At 37.3% G+C, this 21,001-nt stretch overlaps 1 protein-coding gene across 1 annotated transcript; it reads right to left on the bottom strand.

Annotated features, from left to right (window-relative positions):
• Positions 1 to 895: 895 nt before the first annotated feature.
• On the bottom strand, positions 896 to 11,864 carry LOC124171222. The gene is made up of 2 exons (XM_046550364.1): positions 11,484 to 11,864; positions 896 to 979 (listed from the first exon to the last, which is right to left on the bottom strand). Exons 1-2 carry the CDS (start codon positions 11,862 to 11,864, stop codon positions 896 to 898), a joined length of 465 nt encoding a protein of 154 aa, XP_046406320.1.
• Positions 11,865 to 21,001: the final 9,137 nt, after the last annotated feature.

Raw genomic sequence — 21,001 nt, 5'->3', positions numbered from 1 at the left:
CATGTTCCAAGAAATTCTGACAATTGCATGTGGGTAACTCACCTTAATGAAATCACTTGTGATGCTTGTCAGAATTAACATGCTCCTGCCTTATCTGTAATTATTTTATATGATCATATATGTAAGTCAAAAATTCTTTTCATATGATGTCCTATGCAGTAGGTATGTTCCATATTTTTATATTTTATCAAAATGTATTTACATCACACAATAAGGCCCTACTTGAGGATAAGGTCTACTGCTGTTGATAAAACCAACGTTCTGGTTGAAACCCTCATGGCTAGTTTTTTAATACCTGAATTAGTATTAACCATAACATAATAATACTAGTTTACATGGTGACAGTTATTTTCAAAATTCGTAAATAGTTGTTTTTATGTATTCAAGTTCTAACTGAACTCTAAAAATATGCATTTGCGAGAGTAGAAGCTTTCTTGCATAAAACAGTTGGACTACAAATTCATGATCCTTCCCATCCTTGTGTGCTTGGAATGTTTGGTCTTGGAATGTATACTCTTAATAAATTAGCTTATGTAACCCATGAAATGAGTCTGGTAGCTGAATCTTATGGAGGTATCTATGTTCGTCATTGGAACCTTATCATTTTGAGCAGCATTTTTGTAGTTAATTTAATGCACTCTCTTATCTGGTGGAGAGATGAGTTACTATGGAATTTGGAATTACACTATCAGTTTCAACATGCATCTGTAAACACATTTTATATAGAATTCAACCTTTTTCATACCAGTTTATTACATGATATAGCCATAAAGAAGGAACAGATTTTTTGTATATTATAATCACAGAATGGCTGCATATAAATTACATCTATTTGAGAACTTAAATTTTTATAAATAAAAAATATTTATTGAACACCAAATGCATGTATTCCAAATTACGACAGGTATATTATGTGCAGTATTATCAGGGAACAGAACCTCAGTAGCACCCTGATCACTTGAAAGGCAGCCTCCAGCACCTTAAAAGAGAAAGAATTAGGATATAAAATGCATTTTAATTCATGTCTTATTCATTAATATTGAACATTTTTGAGGGACATGGAAAATTAAATTAAATATTGATGGATTCACACGGTGGAAGCTAAACATTGCAGAATTAACCCTTTGCGGTCCAATGTCGAGGCTGGCTCGACAAGTCTAGTACTACGAGCAGTAGGCTTGTCGTAGCATCAGATCACACTTCGAGTTGATGACAAATCAGGTAATCTCTTGAAACATTGCCCTTGTATAAATCACTTTGCCTTTATTTTGAGCTCAACTCGAAGTAAGACCTGATGCCATGACAAGCCTAGTGCTTTTAGCACTAAACTTGTCAAGCCAGCCTCAATGTTGGACTGCAAAGGGTTGATGGACATGTTAATTTTCCACAGGTTCAACCGTAACACAATGTAAATCCAAAGGAACGATATTGTTAAAAGTTTGGTGCATTTTGTACAGAAGCATAAAGATTACTTGAAAGTTACTTCTCTAAAATGTTATTTAAGTAATTACATTTTTAAATAATTTTTTATTGCTCCATAGATTGCTGTCGACTTCTGCAAAACATTATATGGATATATAAATATATCAGAGGATGTATTTTATCCCATTTTTTCGGCTTTTTATATGGTTTTAAAAATTCTTTAAATGTAAATTTAAATATTAGAGAACCTGATGGGGAAAATTTCATCCTTTCAAGGTTTACAAATGTTTGGCTTTCTGAAACTTTTTATTGAGAGATACAAATTTTGACATATCAACTACCGACTGTGATAATAAATATGTGCACTAAGGAGTGGCTTGTTTTAAATTTTTTTTCAAGGATTTTAATTTTCACCCTTTAAAAATATGCTGGTTGGGTTGGAATGGATATCTGAAAAAGCCAGATAGTTTTATTTTTTATTTTGTTGTCACACAAGGTGCCAAAATATAATTACAATTAATTTTATGAAAAAGAGAAAAAATTCATTTACAATTGTAAAATATCTAGAATTAAAGTTTATAATTTTTTGGGTCAAATTTCACTGTATTTTATGCATGGGCGACCATTTTTTATTATTGAATATTTTGAGATTGAATATTTTAAGATGAAATATAGCTGCATGCACATAATGAGTCATAATATAGAAGCTGATTGTTGGTACCACTATATATATCTACCATCACGATGCAATTAATTTTTATATAGCTGGCCTGGCAGGTTAAATTGTTTTCTTCTGAGTGAATTTTGGTATTAAAATTGTTGTAATCAATAGAACCCACACGCTTGGGTAGTAGTCAGAGCTGCCACGTCTAGCTTGGTGAGCAAGTTTTGATCTAGTTTGTGCAAAAAACTTTTTTGATTTCAGACAGCAACACCATCCACTTCTGTTTTCATAAAGATCAGATAGTAGTTTGGCAAGCAGCATAGCATACTGAGCTTGTCATCAAAGAATGGCAGCCACTACCTTGACAGATTTTCCGACGATTTTTTCTTGAAGGAAAGGAGATAATATTTTTGGCATGCTAATTTTCTGAGGGAATTGGCCAGTTGCCCTTAACTTCTAAGGAATTGCAATCATTATTAAGGATTGTTTTGGATAAGGGTTTCATTTCAGGGATATTTTTTTTTAATAATTACATAGATATACGGTTTTTTCTCTACACCAATAAATTATGGTCTAATAAATTACACGCACTTTCACATTTAAATATCATTAACCTGTCAACGCCCATGGGTGCCATATGGCACCGCAGTGCAGTTCCGAGCCTAAACTCCTGCAATGTATATGATACATACGTGCTTATAAGCATACCTGCGTTTTGTTGTAGGTACTTAGTAGAAGGTTTCTTCTCTTACTAAGTCAATGTGAATAGGGTAGTTTCCTTCATCAAAGAAAACTAAAAGCATTGATTGTGATTCGTTACCCACCATTACTGTATTCATAATATACAAATTATTTCGTTTTAGAAATACCGGTTTAGACGAATGGCTATGGTCCATTTTTATCCTCATTTGAAAAGGGCCAGATTGGCGCTCATGCGATGCCACTCCTCGTGACGTCACAGGGACCTAGTTTCTATACGAGAAGATAGGAGTTATACATCGTCTGATGTTACCAATGCATGCATGAGGCGCAGAGCTCAGGGAAACATGTCTTAATAATCACTTATTAAAACTGGCTATGGTCGGAAAGTTTTCTTCATTTGATAAGGTATTAATAATCCTTATTTAAGCCAAGCGCTACCAGCCAGAAGGGTACTCAGCTACCCGCTAGCAGCCTGCGTCGTATCAGCGCTCAACTCGCCTCAAGGTCACCTCGCAGGGCGGCAGCGAGAACCAGAAATACGTCACACGGAGAGATTTCCCGGCATTCATACTTGTTTGCGCGCTTGAAAATTTTCACTTTTCATTTGATCGCGAAAAATAGATATCGTCATTTAAAAATCTAAAAGCGTGAAATATGTACTCCAGGAGTAATAATCTTTCGATTTAGGCAATAAAAAATAATAGGAAACCACCCTATTGTGTTTTTCACCACATTGGATAGTCCTGTCAGTTTTACGGCAAAAGGTTTTTTTTGCAGACTCATGACTCATGAGTTATGGGTACTCAATTGAGGGGTGTTATTAGTTTAATAATTACATCGTAATGTTTTCATAAATTGTAAAGTACAAATTAATATTTATGAAAAAATTAGCAGTACATATCTGGCGATTCAAAATTGAGATATGTGAAGGTAAGCATCAATGGTGTTGTTTGCCACCGCTGGGTGTTACATGTATCAATTCACCCTGTGGTCCTTTTTCGCTTACCATTGCGATTTTTAGCTATTTATTTCATCATAAGCAATTTTGTTAACAAAAATAGGTACCAAAGGTTTTCAGGATGTGTATAAGCTATGTTGTAAGCCTATTTTCATATAAAATATTATAAAATAATCTTTAAATGATAAAAATATTGATTTGTAGATTTCTGCGGCGATGATTTGCAAATGTTTCCGTGGCTTCTGGGTTCACTGCATGAGATTAGTTGGTGGATTGAAATGTTGTGGGTTCAAGGTAAACATTTCAAAATAATTCAAACTTAAACTTGATCTCATTTCTTCCTTACACTAGGCCCTTTTTTGTCTCACTCTATTGATGAATTGTTTGATTCATGCGTAGAATGATACATTCTGTTGGCATAAAGAAATATACGAGGAATCAGAGAATGAAGATGGTGGCTTGGTGCAGTGGCGCAGCGAGGGGGTTTTCGGGGATAAAGCCCCCCCCCAGAGCTCAGAGAAATAGGTATTTGATTTTAATCCATTTTACTTAATTGGATTAGGATTACTTATAGAATAGAGTTAGAGTTATGTAATCAAATATCCCTAAGAAAGCTGCAAAATTCGCCATTTTGAACCATTAATCTTAATATTTTTCTGGAGGAGGGCCCCTGAAAATCCCGTTTACCCTGGCAAGTAGGAAATACCCCCACAACCCTAAGTATTAGTTGTGCCTAAAACCCCCCAGCCTTAATTCTTAGCTGCACCCCTGGCTTGGTTGACAGCTTACCTGGCCATCAGCTCAGAGCTAAAGCAGAGATTCTGTTTGTGAGAGCAAGATAATATGAAGATGAAGAATTTGATGAGAAAGTGGTCGTAATTTTTGAACAATCAAGGATTAGAGTGAACCTGCTGCCAGATCGTCTCGAAATTTGAAAAGGAACAGAGTTCAGGATCTTAAAAAACAGAGAGAGATAATGGATGGAGATTTATCTAACTGTATTTTGAAGACAAAATGAAATTTCTAAATTCATACGGCAGAAAAAAAATCAAGATATCAATGGTACAGAGTTTATTCAGTCCTCCGCATTCTCTTCATACTTTTGAACTATTTTTTGATCACCAGATGGTCAACTAGTTAGTTGTAGCAATAATTATGCACTGTTCTGTAATTGCTCTTCACCAAATATTTCTTTCAAAGGGGTAAAAAAGTGTTTTTGGGAATTATGGGAGCATGGTGGCATAAGAGGGATCCCATGGATATAAGCAATTCATATGTACGAGGAAAGCCTATTAGGTTCAGCTACAAGGTGTGGTACTTGAACATAGCAGATGGATACCTAATAGAGTTCAAGGTCTACCAGGAAAAAAAGCATAATGGGAATATGAAAATAGTGCGGAAAATCAACAGCTCCGATGTTATCAATGTTGGGCAATCTCAGAGAGAATGCATGGCACCTGCAGTATAATATTTTTTCAATAGCCTTTTCACAGGTTGGCAGTTATATTCCTAGTTCATGTAAAATTATGTCACTATCTCGTTGCCACGAGGAGAGCAAAAGACCATTTGTTTTTTTTTTGTTCAAGGACTGATTCTCCTGATGGAGCAGAATAAGAGGGTATATAATAGCAATGGTACGCTCTGGTGCAATCGATTGCCGAAAGAAATCTCACCCCGAAAACCATATTTCAATAGGAGCCACAGGGAAGTTACGAGTATAGCTGTGATGAGGAATCATCTATAATCCTTGTTCAATGGGTGGACAATTGGGTTGTAATGGGTGCATCAACATGCTATGATGTGCATTCTGTGACTAGCATAGCCAGGAACTCATGTGGTGCCAAAAAGTAAATTTCTGTGACAAGACCAATACAATTTGAGATGTAAAATGAGAAAATGGGTAGTACTGACCTCATGGACCAAGGGATAAATCGCGACAAAGTGGGCACACACCATGAGAAATGGTAGTGGCCAATTTTTACGTGATTTTTAGGAGTCTGTGAACACAAACTTAGATTTGGAGGGTGTACATATCACAACTATAGGCTTGTTGTTCAAGTATACCTAGTTAAGAACAGAACTTGCTCACATCAGGAAAAACAGATAATGAAAAATTCCAGACGCCTTGCAGCAAATGTTATATGATATGATGGCATAAACCATATTGCTATTTCCACTCAAAAGGGGAGTAGGACAAAATGTGCTGAGGATTATTGCATGTCTCAAATAAGAACGAGTGTAAGTAAAGTAATGTTGGTCTTTGCATTGAATGGTTCACCACTTACAATTCAAAATCTAATGTATAATAAATAAATTAAATAGAGGTTTTGCCATAGTTGACGGTATTTGATTCTTCCCAAAATGCCTTTAGCAGCAAAGAGACCACGCTAATGCCCAGTGGTGCCATACGGCACCGGGATGTAACTCCGGTTCTACGTAATATTTCGGGATAAAAATTTAGGAGCATTCTTCATTGGTCATATGTATAACATTTCATAGAAATGAACCATGTATGATTGAAAAAACTTTGAGTGCTGACAGGTTAAGATGTACTTCATGTTCTATTGGCAAATTTAGTTACAGAATTAAGTTTGAAGTACTTCAAAGTATGTGCAGAGTTGCATTAACCCTTTAAAAGCGGAGTTTTATTTTGTTTTTTCATTAGAAACTGCTTAATTACTGCCCAAGCATTCAGGCAAATATTTAATTTTAAAATTCTGTTGATTTGTTCTTGCTTGAGGGGGTGTGCCGTTCCCGCCAACAGTCTGCATTCTGCAGAAAACTCACTCGGACCTTCATAATTCTCATTTGTATTGCGTGATATGAAATATATTTTTGGATTTACCCATAATACTTCTTTTATTTATCAATTTGAAGTAAGTTCAAATCATTATACTTTATTTTTCCTGTTTAAACTTTTTTTTTAGCTGTCCAAGGAACTTAACAGTATAAAACTGCGTTTTGGAGACTGTTATTGAATGAAAACATTCATTATCCATGAATTTATTTACAAAATTAGTCCTACATTGCTGGTAGAGTCTTTGAATGCTGTAAATTGGATTTTAAATTGCCGAGGATGATAATCAGAATTTCATTGAAGGCAAAGACCTACCTTGCACTTAGCGCATTTTGAGCGTGCAAGGGAAGTACATTCTTTGTAAGCACATCGGCATCTATTGCACGGGACAAATTGGTGATCCCAGCCATCATACTTTATGGCATCAGACACTATGATTAGTTGCACTAGATAGCGAATGTCAAACATGAACACCGGGTGTGGGAAAGGTACATTTTTGTTACAAAAACACTTGTCCAATCTCTCGCCTAAAGGCTGACTGCGGTGTATTTGAAACAGAATTTTCCATACAGATCCAGCATGTTCTACAATGTTTGGGTCTGAATTTATACATAATTCTTTAGACCATTGCAGCTGTGCCCATATGGGCATGCTAGCTGTTCAAGGGTCAATTCAGATTGCTGAGAGCGTTCATAGAACGTGCAGAGGTCATTCCTTGCTGCAGTAACTTTGAACATGTGCAAAGTGAACATGGCATATTCACTGAACTAAGTTAAGGAACAATGGCAAATATACATATTTAGAACATTATTTGACTGATGTCCGCGGGTTGTACGATCTAAGATGCTGGTGGAGTGCAGAGTGCAGTGTCCTAATTCATGTGAAGTTCAAAGATTATTTCATATTCTCCCTCTAAATATCTACTTAACTTGAGAGCAACGTTTGCATGAATACTAATGCCTTTATTACTTATTTGCAGAAATTCTGAATGCAAAGTCTTTAAAAAATTCTGACCGCAATACTGTAAGCTAAGTTTTATATTTGAATTTTTTATCTTTGTAAAAAAAATTGTTCATTTTGCTTTATACAAAAATCGAAAGTAAAGGCTATAGGATTTGAATCTAGACCAGGAGAAGCTGATGGTACAGAAGACATGGAATTGAGGTCATGGAACGGCTGGGCAGAGGCATAGAGTAAGTATACTTATACATAATTTTATATGTGTATTGTGCTTGTTGTTTTAACACTCAGCAGATGTTCAATTCCTGATGACTAAAGGATGTATTATTCTTGTGAGATACATTTATTTCTGACTAAAGCACAATTTTTTATCATTAGGAGTCGTGAGCTGAGAAGAGCCCCAAAGAACCAGAGTAGAAGAGAATGAGCCGACAACTGATCAAGTTGGATTAATGAGTATGGTAGTTCTTTCTATAGTTTTGTGAATATCCTCAAATAGGAGAATAATTATTAAGAAAGATCGGTGTTTCTACTCAAAGGATGGTTGCAGTCTTTCACAATGTAGTGGGACCCTGTTGATATTTTTCTTCAGTTGCAGTGTTTGTAGTAATGCTTAATACAGATTGGTAACTATGATTTTATGATTGTCTGACTCAATCATTTTTCTGCCATCATTTGAGCGATTGCTGGAGCTATCATGCGGTAAGTACAGAAAAATGATGATGTGATTCAGGCTTAATTAACAAATGTGAGGTATAATATGGCATAAAGGATGTGTCAGTACTTCATTATCCTGAAGAGTCCGACAGAAATGTGGATAAAACTGCCATTGAAGAAGATGGACAAATTTGGAGGGAAGCTCAGAAGATCTGTGTCTATGTAAATTATTTTTATTTTTATTCCTTAACACAAGGGTCTTTAACCCGTGGCTCACCAGCAAATTTCTTGCAGCCTCTAGAGGAGATTGTATCACAAACCAAATATTGACAAACTCGTCAAGAATAAACAATGTCAAAAATAGCATCGATTGAACTTTTTGACCAATAAATATTGCACTTTGAATTTTTTTTTATTTTATTGATGTGGTGGTATGTGACATGGAGCATTGTGGCCCTCCGGACGATGTGAAATCGAATTTTGGCCCTTTCGTTAAAAAAGGTTGAAGGATCCTGCCTTAAAATAATGGCAAGGATGTAAAAAATTATTGATATCAGAAAATGACAATGGCCATGCTGGTTAATACTAACTGCATAGCATATGATTGGTCGATAAGCCAGCGTTGAAACATGCTACTTTTGTTCCGCAAATTACAATTAAAGCCATTTCGTCATACGGTCTCCTACAAGTTATGCAGATGTCACTTCAGTGAAGAAATGAGGGTCACTTGACCTCAGGTTCAATCGTAGTCGTTTTTCAAATGCAAGCAAACAGTATTTCGGCTCCTTCTTACCCTGAATAGTCTGAAATACTTACCGGTAGACTCTCACCCGCACGAAAATTCTGATTTTAGGCTTCAGTATTGTTTTTTTGCTATTTGGATGGATTTCTATGAGTAAATAGCAATCAATATTTTAGCAACCACAGGTACGGTGCTACTACTTGATGTTAAATAATGAAGAATTTATACTCGTTGTGGTTTAACTTAAAGAAAAATAAGGATACAGCGCTGATTAAATCGCAGCGGAAAGGCAGGTTAGGCATTTATCCACCCAAGATTACCTAAAATATCGGCTTATTAGCGGTCGGCAAAGCGATTTCTCGTCATCGCCAGAGACATTTCGCCATGTTGGGGTACTGTGCCGATTATTATGTTAATGAACATCTCTACCATCTTTCTTTCCTGTCCTATTCTTCAGCTGGCCTCAGGGGCGGTGGGTTCGATTCCTTGCATGCTATTCTGCAGGCAGGTCGCGGATTCGTATCCATAATTCAGTATAACCGCAATGATAGACGCTGATGATGAGGGCGTGACGAAAAGGTATGCACTTAAACTTGGACGAGCATACATTTCTTAAATTTTGGTCGAGCCAGCGATTCAATTCTATTAGCTACTGGTTACTCTTGCGTGATTACATAAAACTCATTTGTTATTCAGAATAAAAAAAACTGCGCTCTTTTGCTCGCATTGCGTCCGACGTGAATATCTGTAATACCTATTTCGAGAGAAATAAACATGAAGTATAGTGATATGGTACACTCTTTGGCCCTATCAATTCTACACCCTATATACTACTCTAAGAAATATTGTCATGAGAAGAGTGCTGAGCGGAAGCGGGATCCATAATGACGTCACACGGGCTTTTCCCAGCATTAACACTTAGCCGTCGCGTTTTCGCGCGCTTGAAAATTTTCACTTTTCATTTAATCGCGAAAAATTGATATCGTAATTTAAAAATCTAAGCGCGTAAAATGCGTACTCCAAGGGTAATAATCTTTCGATTTAGGCAATTAAAAAATAATAGGAAACCACCCTATTCATTTCCTTCCCCTCCTTCTGGTACTTTGTGTAGACAACCACATCCATGTACTTGTATGTCTATTAATTTGTTAAACGTGATCTTGAAAATCAGCCGTTGAAACTGCGGTTAGTGTTTATTAAAATCTTTGGAATATTCAAAGTTGTATTTAATTCACTTATCATTTTCAGTTTAAATTGGACGACAGAAAAATACGCCTAAGAGACAATTTTATAGATTTTTATGTCATTAAATGGTCTTGGCAGAGTTCTTAGTTACAATAGAGGAAAAAAGCTAACACAAATTATGGTGCGCGCTGTTTATTCCAAAATTGAGAGTTGTTATAGGTTCACGCAACAGATAATTAACTAACTGTTTCGGAATCCCGACACTATCACAACGCCGCAAACAACAATGTCGAGGACGCATTCAGCAAAAAGCGCGGCGGCCGGAAAAGATCTGCAACGGAGCCTCGAGTCTTGGCTGTTGAAAACGAGAAAACTTTGTCGGGGAAGCACAAACAAGACGAGATGCAAATGTGGCTGGTACATTTTATATTCCTGTTGGCGACGATTTATGTGAAATACCTTCACTCTTATGAAGAGCAGGTTCCTTTGTCCCCACCTTATGGGGGAGGCAACAGAATTCAAACCCATCTGTCAACTTTAAAGGAAGACAAGCCAGTAAGGATGAATTTCGAAATCAATGGATCGGATGCTACGGTTGATGAAGTGGCTACTCGATACGATAAGCCAATTCCGGAGAAGGAAAAACCTTTGGCGAAAGGAAAAGCAGTCGGTAATAAGACGGATGGCAAAGAAGACTCAAAGAATCCAGGAATGTCTATCGAAGAGGTAATTATCCTTTTTAATTTATATTTGCTGTCGTGGACAAGAGAGTTGCAGTGAATTTGTGTGCCTTAATGTAGATGTTTTCAAGTGAGCCCTGATTTAGTTGTTAGTGTGTAGTTGCAGCTTCCTTGCCGTCGTCTTCTTACAAGGTGGAGTCTAGTTGGAATCCCAACAGCCACAAATAAGCAAAAAAATATGAAAAAATTACATACTCCACTCGGAAACATCTGGCCCACCACCCCATATCCATTGATTGCCCTTGAAAGTTGCCTTATAACTGTTTAATACCATTTAATTATTAAACTTTTTGTGTTTAAGTGATACTTGATCCACGAAAGACAAATTTAACTTCCAGGTCTAAAGGCCGTTTTACACGGTACACGGAATTGCGCAGTCTGACGTACGTGTGAAGGCGCAATCAAAATTGCGTCGTGTAAAGCGGTGAATTGCTCGAACACATGCGAGAATGCGTGGATGCGAGACTGAAAAATAGCCCCTGTTCTAATTTCGTTCATGCATTCGCGCAATTCCACGCCATTTTAGAAATTAATGCAGCTCTAACCTGCGCAATTCCGTGTACCGTGTAAAACGGCGTTAAGAATGAGTGAGTGAAATTCCCGGTCAACTTATGCTGTCCACACAGGCACTAAGTAAAGTATCCATGCCTACTCACAATTTCCATCCATGTAGCCTTGGCTGAGTGTTTTTCGTAGTCAGCGGCCTCCTTCCGATCAGCCTCGGCCTTCTCCTCTCCTGAAAGGACTTCGGATTCTGCAGACTCTCCGCCATCAGACGTTTTGCCCTTTGTGCTCGTGAAAAGCTGAATGGTCGTATTTGCTTCCCTGATGAGAGGGGGAGCAGTAGTTGGTGCCCTCGGAATGTAGTAGGCCTTGAGCAAGATTACTCCCAGCACTAAGAGAATCCGCCAAATCCTCATTTTGGCCGCGTATGTAGCTAAGATAAGCGTATGATCAAGTAACCTGCTTGTCCCCAGCTCGAGCTTTCCGTTTTCTGTCAACTTCTTCGTCGTATCACGTAAACGCGTCCTCGGCATTGTTGCTCGCGGCTTTGTGAAAATGCCGCGAAGCTTCCACTGCCAACAATGCGTCAATTATCATTAGCATACGTTGTTACCAACTCTTTGGTTTTGAATGTACAGAATGCATCGCACCTAATGTGTATCATTGCGTGCGACCCTGTGGTGCCTATATATAGTGCGAATATACACGGTAAATTGATCATAAAATTCGGCAAAATTATGTTAATTTCACGATCTCTCTTCCATGAAGGACCGTTGAACTTGATAAAAAAATACCACAGAGCTATATGCTATATCCGTTTTTACAAATGAGTGCATTTCTAAGCAAATTGTTTTTTTATGATAGCGATGAATTGCTTCGCTTCGTAGGATGCTAAATTTCTCCTCCAAACAACAGATGAATTCATTATTCTTATCCCAACCGGTTTAAATAAATGGTTTATTGAGTTTTCATTTAAGTATTTACAAAGAATGAGAAATGAAGAAACGATAATATATACAAAATGGTTATGCGCTGCGGTATTATTGTGCGACAATACCTCGATTAGCAGTTACACAATGAGTACATGAAGAAACGATAAATGAATGCGGTGTGTGTGGTCAATAGCTACTAGCGTAGAGTAGCTGACAAACCTTTTTTCGGGGTGTCCTCCGCGTCGATCAATCTATTTTAATTGGAGGCAGCCTGTGATGGATCACTTTTGTAAAATATTTAAATTCGGGGCTTTGTTGAAAACAACTGCCAAGGTCTGTGTCAGATGATACCTAGAACTGTTTGCCATAAATTTCGATTAGTTCAAATTCGTTTGTGTATGACCGACAGAATTATAGCTGAAATCCAAGCCGTGCTAGTGGAAATGCAGCTGGAACAATCAAGCCATGGCACACACCAGATTACCACTAGAATCAATTTCGCCGGTTTAGTTCGACGAATACGGTCAAAATCCAGGCTAGAATGTGGCTTACATACTGTGAATTTTATTTGCATGAGCCCATGGCCAAAGAAACTACAGTATGATATAATTCGAGTCTTACATAAGGTATTATAAAAACACGGTAACGTAATGAAATACTTTAAGAATAGCTTTTCTAACTACCCTCCTCTAGTAAGCCTGTTTGTATCGTTCTATCGGTCACGATATCATTTTGTAAAATATCTGCTTTATCTATATGTTGCACGCCGACATTCTTCATAAAACGGCTGGGACGTATCATAGGCCTTTAAGGATTTTTGCGCGCTAACATAAGTTGTGATTAAACTTTCCAGTTGTGAGTGATATTTTTTCAATCGTTTTTCTATGCCAGGGTCATGATCACGAACTTCAAGACTGCGGTGGACGAACACTATTCACAATGTAACTTATAGGCAAGATCTCTCAGTAATATTTCATAATAGGGTAGTTTCCTTCATCATAGAAAACGAAATGCATTGATTGCGATTCGTTGCCCACCATTCGTGTATTCATAATATACAAATTATTTTGTTTTAGAAATCCCAGTTTAGACGAATGGCAATGGTCAATTTTGACCTCGTTTGAAAAAGGCCAGATTGGCGCCCATGCGATTCCACTCCACGTGACGTCACAGGGGCCTAGTTTCTATACGAGTGGATAGGAGTTTCACATTGTCTGAGATTACCAATTCATGCATGAGGCACAGAGCTCAGGGAAACATGTCTTAATAATCACCTATTAAAACTGGCTAAGGTCGGAAAGTTTTCTTCATTTGATAAGGTATTAATAATCCTTATTTAAGCCAAGCGCTACCTGCTAGCAGGGTGCTCTGCTAACTGCTAGCATCCTGCGTCGTATCAGCGCTCAAAGCCTCGCCCCAAGGTCACCTCACTTGCGGCAGCGGGAACCAGAACGGCGTCGTACGGAGATTTCTCAGCATTCATACTTAGCCGTCGCGTTTTCGCGCGCTTGAAATTTTTCACTTTTCATTTAATCGCGAAAAATAGATATCGTCATTAAAAAATCCAAAAGCGTAAAATACGTACTCCAGGAGTAATAATCTTTCGATTTAGGCAATAAAAAAACAATAGGAAACCACCCTATTCCCTTATCCTCAAACATTGCGGTGGAAAATCACCACTCTACGCGTTTTGCTTATATGATACGACATCCTACATGGCAATCAAGCTGTGTTAAGTATTCTTCCCATGAAAGCTAAACATATATCTCCATAGGAAGAATATTTTATCGCAAAAGTATTATATAACATTGCAATTACTTCACCCGCAATAGTGAATTCGGATAACATGAAGCCCTCGTGCGGGGTCAACAATGGAGTGAGTAACGGTCATGAGACTTTAAATTTTGAACTGAAAACGGACATTACGACATCCTAAAAAAAGTCGTAAGCAAGCAATCCAATACCGTATGAATGAATACATCGGCGCTAAAGCCTTTTAAAAGGCTAAGATTATATTCCTCAAGGAGCTACTGGTTCTCTCCTGGCGTTCATTACGTACAACTTTAGATGCATTGAAAACGATCCTGTCTCCTAGGCTTTATGGATACTATGAGCTTTTGTAATACTTGGTCTCCTTGAAGTAAATAATTCCATCCGCGGGAAACGCCTGCCCAAAATTTCCGCCTCAATTCAGGTGACCCTCATGTCGTCGGTGTGCGTATGAGTGCATACTCACAGGCGAAATATCTTAGGAAATGCGATTTTTCATGATTCGCGGAGAAAAACGCTCATGAAATTCGAGTGAGGTTTTACTGAACATTCGTATTTAACACCTCACATCAAAACTATTTTGTTATGGGAGTTCTGTGCGAATGGAGCCATTACAGTTAACTAAAACAAAGGATGAATTTTGAGTAATAAATAAAATCAGCAGCAGTTGCCAGTTCGGGGAGGATTTGAAATTTACAGGTTTGAACTCAGCCTCAGGCATGGACAATAATATTCTTTGGAAAAATGTCGATTTGTTGCTCCAGAACCCACATAGCACGAAATATCTAGAATGTCTTCAGCTAATGTCTAGAAAATATCTTGTAATATCTTTTAGACATTTCGCAGATATCTGATCTCTGCTTTTCTGATGTCTACAAGATATCTTGAGAAGATATTTTCTAGACATTCATTTTCAAATTGGATCCATTGGTAAAATTCAGGATAAATGACAAAATATAATATGTTGCTGTATAACAAGAGTTTTTGTTTTTCAACTGATAGCCTGCTGGTGGAACAGGAGGTGATGGTAGGGTGTCTTCTGGGGATTCTTCTTGAATATCGGAACCTTTCTGCCTTATGCTACTTTCTAATAGGGGCTTCGTCCTCCGATTCCAAATTTGAAGTTTCCATAACAGCTTACAATTCCCTTTTAGAATTTTCAAAGGATTCTGCAGCATTATCGATGAATGTTGATTCAGTTTGATTCAGTGATTGCAATATAGCCCTTGAAGAATTTTTAATGCAAGTTTTTGACTACGTATTGAAACACTCTCAACAGGGCAATGATTGAATATGAAAACATTTATATGACCTGTCAATTCAGAATTATCTTAACGATATGTAAACTAGATTTTTAGTCTAGCACATACAACAGTAATTCTGCTACATTATAGAATACACATAACATAAATATTATCAATCGATATATCCAGGTTCCAGTGGCGGCGCGTGCGTATATGCATGTTAGCAAGTGCACACCCATAGATGAATGAATAATAAAAGAAAACTATTCTTTTGCAACGAGAAGGATAAAAATCCTGTCTGCATATGCAAGAAACATGAGCCTCCGAACGCTACAGCTATCTCATTTTCGAATTCACCGCTCTACAAGTGTGCGATCCCGTGGCATCGCGCCGGGAGCATTTTCGGTCTATGCGATCGCTTGAGGGTGCTCTGGCGGGACAATGTATGCGGGGGGGTATGTGCAGTTCAAATGGGTGATGGGAGCAGACTCAAGACGATGCGAGTGCGCACGCGCATATTTTTGGTGAGTGACTCGCAGGTAGTGTAGTGGTGTAGCCGCCACCTACACTACTTGCACCCAGGATCCTAGTCCGTGTACAGAGTCATCTGTACGGCCGTTTTCTACACTACTTCCTCATTGGGTGTAAGGAAGGGAGAATGAATTTCACCCACCGTCACTTGTAAAGGTGTGTTTATAATAATTATTTTCATGCATGCTAATATTATTTCTGTTCATGCAATTTTAAGGGTAGAATATACCAGTGCTTTTGCTTGCTATGTATTCTATTACGACGAAATATGATGCTCATGGATTAGTATTAACGTAATATAATTAAATCATCCTATATCTGCTCTAATGCACACCCTAGATAAATTACCACCAGCCGCCACTGCCAGGTACATGTAAAGAAATAATACAATTCATACACTGAATAAGTATGAAGAAGCATAATTAGTAAGGGCATATTTACCAAAAGGAAACATTGTGAAATTTATTTACATAAACACAATAAGAAGTACATAAGAGACAAATCTCAAAATAATAGTAAAATTATTTAGTAAAAAAATTTTAAGTGTGATTAGAAATTCTAATTCCCATATTTTTTTCATTTCAGGTTCTGGATGTTTTTTGTGAATTAGTTCTGAAAATTGTGATGGTTGCACGCATAGTGGTAATTTTCTACATTGCTGTGACCTATGCACATGACTTGTTTTTTGCTTTTAATATTTGGGAATAATGCCCTAAATTGGTGATAAAAATGATTTTCTTTAAAGTGTTATTTGCTCTTTAATAGATTGTGTTCAGTACAAAAAGTGTTTATGAGGAGACCGACATTTGATGCATACCAATTAATGAATCGAGTAAAAAATTATAGCTTTTATGATACTTATCCTGATTGTGATGGCTGTTTACGTTGTGGTAATTTTCCACATTATTGTGAACTATGCACATGGCTTGTTATTGCTTTTAATATTCTGGATTAATATCCAAAGGTTGAAGATAATTTTCTTTTGTTTTTCTTGAATGAATTTTTTGCTTTGTGATAGATTGTGTTCATTACAAAAATTGTATTTAAGGAGACCAACATGTGATGATTTAGTACCAATTAATGCATTGAATAAATAATAATAAATGTGAATATAGAAGTGCGTTAAATTTTATTCCAGTTAAATTGCCCTTACTCTTGAATTGCAAAAAATAGGAATGCCACACATCAAAGAAATACTCAGTAATATATGTGGTATCCGGGCATTGGTATCACAAATCACACAACAACCAGCTTCTTCGAATCAACTTTAATAACTGCCAAACGATACTTCACATCAGGCAGCCACTGCCTGTGCACTGTAGCATTCAAATCATTGCGCGCTACTGCCAAAAGGCAGCTATGCCTGGAGGGAGACAGGCAAAGGACCCTTGGCGCCTGTAGGGTAATGGGACCCCAGGGATTTGGTGCCCTGACCCAAGAAGTAGCATCCCTGAGTGCAAGAGAGTCAGACCTGCCGGCCCACGTGCGAAGGTGTCTTTGAATCCATGGCCATCGGCTTATTAGCATATGTCTCTGAGTGCAACAAGCTTGTACTTGTGTCCTCAATAAACAGATATGTTTTTAATGTTACATAGGGCACAGTTATTTCCCTTGATACGAACCCCCATTACCCTCAAAGACTCTAAATACTTCATCTACAGGTTATTCTTTTTTTACATCTTTCCCCTTTCAATGAAAGAATTGATAATATTTAGTACTATGACACTCAAACATTTCTTGCAGCAAAGGAGTGACACATCAATTTCAATGACAAATTGGAAAGCATATATTATAAGCAACGGATTAAGTTAATATCATGGACAAGTTATAATGGATGGTAAATAACAAATAAATTCGATTAACAACAATAAAACCAAGAAAAATAAATAATTTCTAGTGCATGGTAGATAATAAGATACAACAGTAGCACAATAGACAAATTTTGTTGATTCTAGGACTTAAAACAACCTAAACTTCTTTATTATTTTACCAGACCTTGTGTGATTATGATCCAGTTTCTCTGAAAACATTTTGTCCCGCTCAGAGGACTTTTGCTGTTGGATTTGATAGCCAACTAACGAGAGGAACTTAAAATACTTTTTCCCCAACACTCTTTTCCTACGTAATATCTAATAATATAAGAACAAGGTTCAGGAGACTGAGCTACAATTTGCACACAATGAATTGGGCGATTTTTGGGAAGAGACTACATACTCAACACAGAACCTTTGTTCTGCCTCTACATGTTCATCATGGTGTTCTTTCATTTTCTTTTGATAATTAATTAATTCATAGCTTGCCCTATTAATTACCAATTTTGGCTTTAGTGACTCAAAACACACTGGACTTAGGTGTTCAATACTAATAAGAATATTTTATTTGACATTCAACAAAAATACACTGCAATAGTCATTGTCATAACACACAAAAAAAATCAGGAATCTGGTTATTAAAATTTGATTTCAGAGCTATTACCCTCAACAAATTTCTTTTATGCATGAAATACTTCAGAAAACACCCTGTGATGAAAAATAGTTTTAAATCTTGGCAGTCTGACACACCTGGGTAGCATATTTATACACTTTGGTTACATTGCATTAAATAGTTTAGTACTTTGAGAAAATTAGCAGGGGGGAATACTAATATGTAATATGAAAATATCTTGTTATGTAATTCTTGTATCGAGTACACTCTCCTGCACGAGTATGGACTGGTGGCGGTGACGGTGATGCGAGTCTAATGGTTTGTTCCCCTCCACAAGTACTGTGTATATAGCAAGTATACTGTGTACATGTAGAATATACACAATTATGCATATATGTAGTAGCGGTGACAGTGAACTGAGTCCAATGTCTTTTACCCATCTACAACAGTGCTCAACGCGTCATAAGAAGTTTTCACTTTTACCCATCCACAAAAGTGTATATACAGAATATACAATTTACACATATATTTAGTAGCGGTGATGGTGATGCGAGTCCAATGGTTTGTACCCCTCCACAAGTACTGTATGTAGAGTGAGTATACTGTGTATATAAATTATACGTATATGTAGTAGAGGTGATGGTGTCGCGAGTCCAATGTCATTTACCCATCTATAAAAGTGCTCAACATGCCATAAGAAGTTTTTACTTCAAAAACTTTGGTAGATGTAACATGTTTAAAAATTTCATAGCACTATATGAAAATTCAGTTAAAATTTCTGTCAGAATGTAACCAAATCCGTGTTTTACTAGGTTAGGGCAATTGAGCTGTAATTACCTAGTTCAGCATTGATGATAGTAAATAGTAATTCTTTTTTGCGGTAATAGCTCCCAGACGCTGGGATTTTATGAGCTCCCCGGGCTGGTTCTCAGTATGGGACTAAAGTTTCATCTGCATCAAAGTGCAAATTAATGCAGTGGAGTATATATCACAAGGTCTTACTTAGAAAGTATTTTCGGGGGGTTTCATTTGGAAAGGTGCTATCTTTTGGAGGGAATTTATTTGGAGGGGTTACTCTTATTACCGCATTACCAAATATAAAATATTTTGAGGGCCCTTGAGCCCCCTACGTAACCGTGTCTTTGGTATACCAACATACCGCTGGCGGCGGGGTAACGTTCTCGCCTGCCAAACAAGAGGTCGCGGGTTCGAGTCCCGCCTGGGTAGGTTTCTCCGGTTCAGGGCATGGTCGTTTGTGTACGTTTACTTGTTACACTTGTTGAACACCCCGGTGTAAAATGGCCAATAAGAGCTGTATCCGGTGGTTTGAGAATAAAAAAATACAATGAAAGTTCACAAGGAACTTTAACGCATTGTAATGCTCAACTGATTCCATTCATCGGTTGTTTGCGAAATTTCTATCATTGAAATATGGAATTCTATGTTATTTCCTGTGCCCTGATTGATTAAAAGCTTTTTAAAATTGCATTGGGCAACCAGCAAAACATTCTCAAATTCATCGCCCCCTGTCTGCATGCAGTCTGCCCCACCACGGTAGGACAGCCTTTAGCCCCAGCAGGACGTCGAAACCTGGAACTCAGGGATAAATAGTTATTATTGCAGCCATGAATCATATACCATAAATCACGAGGAACCATTCAATTGATGCTTTGATTAATCGTGGACCATTAACTGAATAGATACGTTAGCGGCCGTGTGCTACCTGGGCAGCATATGCATATACCGTGGATTTGCCTTCGCATTGGCCATACCATATGATAATTACTTATGTGTGGTGATGACAACGAAGTGAGCTTCTTTTTTTTACAAGCTTGTAAGGGTACAGGGGCAATCTTGCGCGATTTGTTTCGAATACGTACGGGCGCATTGCGACTTGACTTACTCGCGTCGTTTATGAGAAAAATATCATAGGAAAGGAGGAACGATTTCTTTACAAATTTAAATTTCAAACGCTGTAAAATTATACGCGTTATTGGCACGAAACTTTCAAAATAATACCCAGGTAAATAGTTACTTTCATCAGGAATTTAGAGCCAATAAAAACAAAAAACTTTCCCGTGTGCATTCAACTTGTCATACATCATGTCCACAAAATCACCCTCACTCTTATGGAATCATTCGCGAAGACTCCATCGAGGTCCCTGTATGTCATTAAAGCATGTGATCTGCCGTTACGAAGGAATCACCATAGTCAGCCAGTAGCAGACCTATATCCAACTTGTCTGTAAATACTTCAACGCCCTTTTAAAGCGTAACCTGGTCTGTAGTGGGGAACACCTAGAAGGTAAAAATTACTAGTAGGAAGTAAATATAAAATTAACCAAATATTAGAGCAAAAAACTTTAATATGGACGGCTATGATGCAAATTATGGGTAACTCCCATGCAGCTGGTTAAAATAAAATTTTGAAAACGAATCCCAACTTCATTTTCTTTAATGGTTTCCTTGTCCACGAAACCCGATCAATCAAATCAGATGTTAACGTAGGTATTGAAGGCATTATGTAGAAGATTTCTTGCATCTTAAACATGCATAAAATTATGCCTACTCCACTGCTATCACGATGCTATTAAACTGGGTGCAAGATAAGTATGTAAATAAAAAATTGTAAAATACGTTGTGAGGAATATTTAAAAAGGTGAAGTGAACAAAACAACAATTATTTAGTGAGAAATATGAAATTAAATAATATAACCATAGGATATGGCCGTTTTGAAGCAGTTAATACTTAGAATGTGGCTTAATAAG

Source organism: Ischnura elegans, chromosome X (assembly GCF_921293095.1).
Source record: "Ischnura elegans chromosome X, ioIscEleg1.1, whole genome shotgun sequence".
Classification (NCBI taxonomy): Eukaryota; Metazoa; Arthropoda; class Insecta; order Odonata; family Coenagrionidae; genus Ischnura; species Ischnura elegans.
Note: the sequence above shows the minus strand (reverse complement) of the source record. Positions and strands in the feature narration are given on the sequence as shown.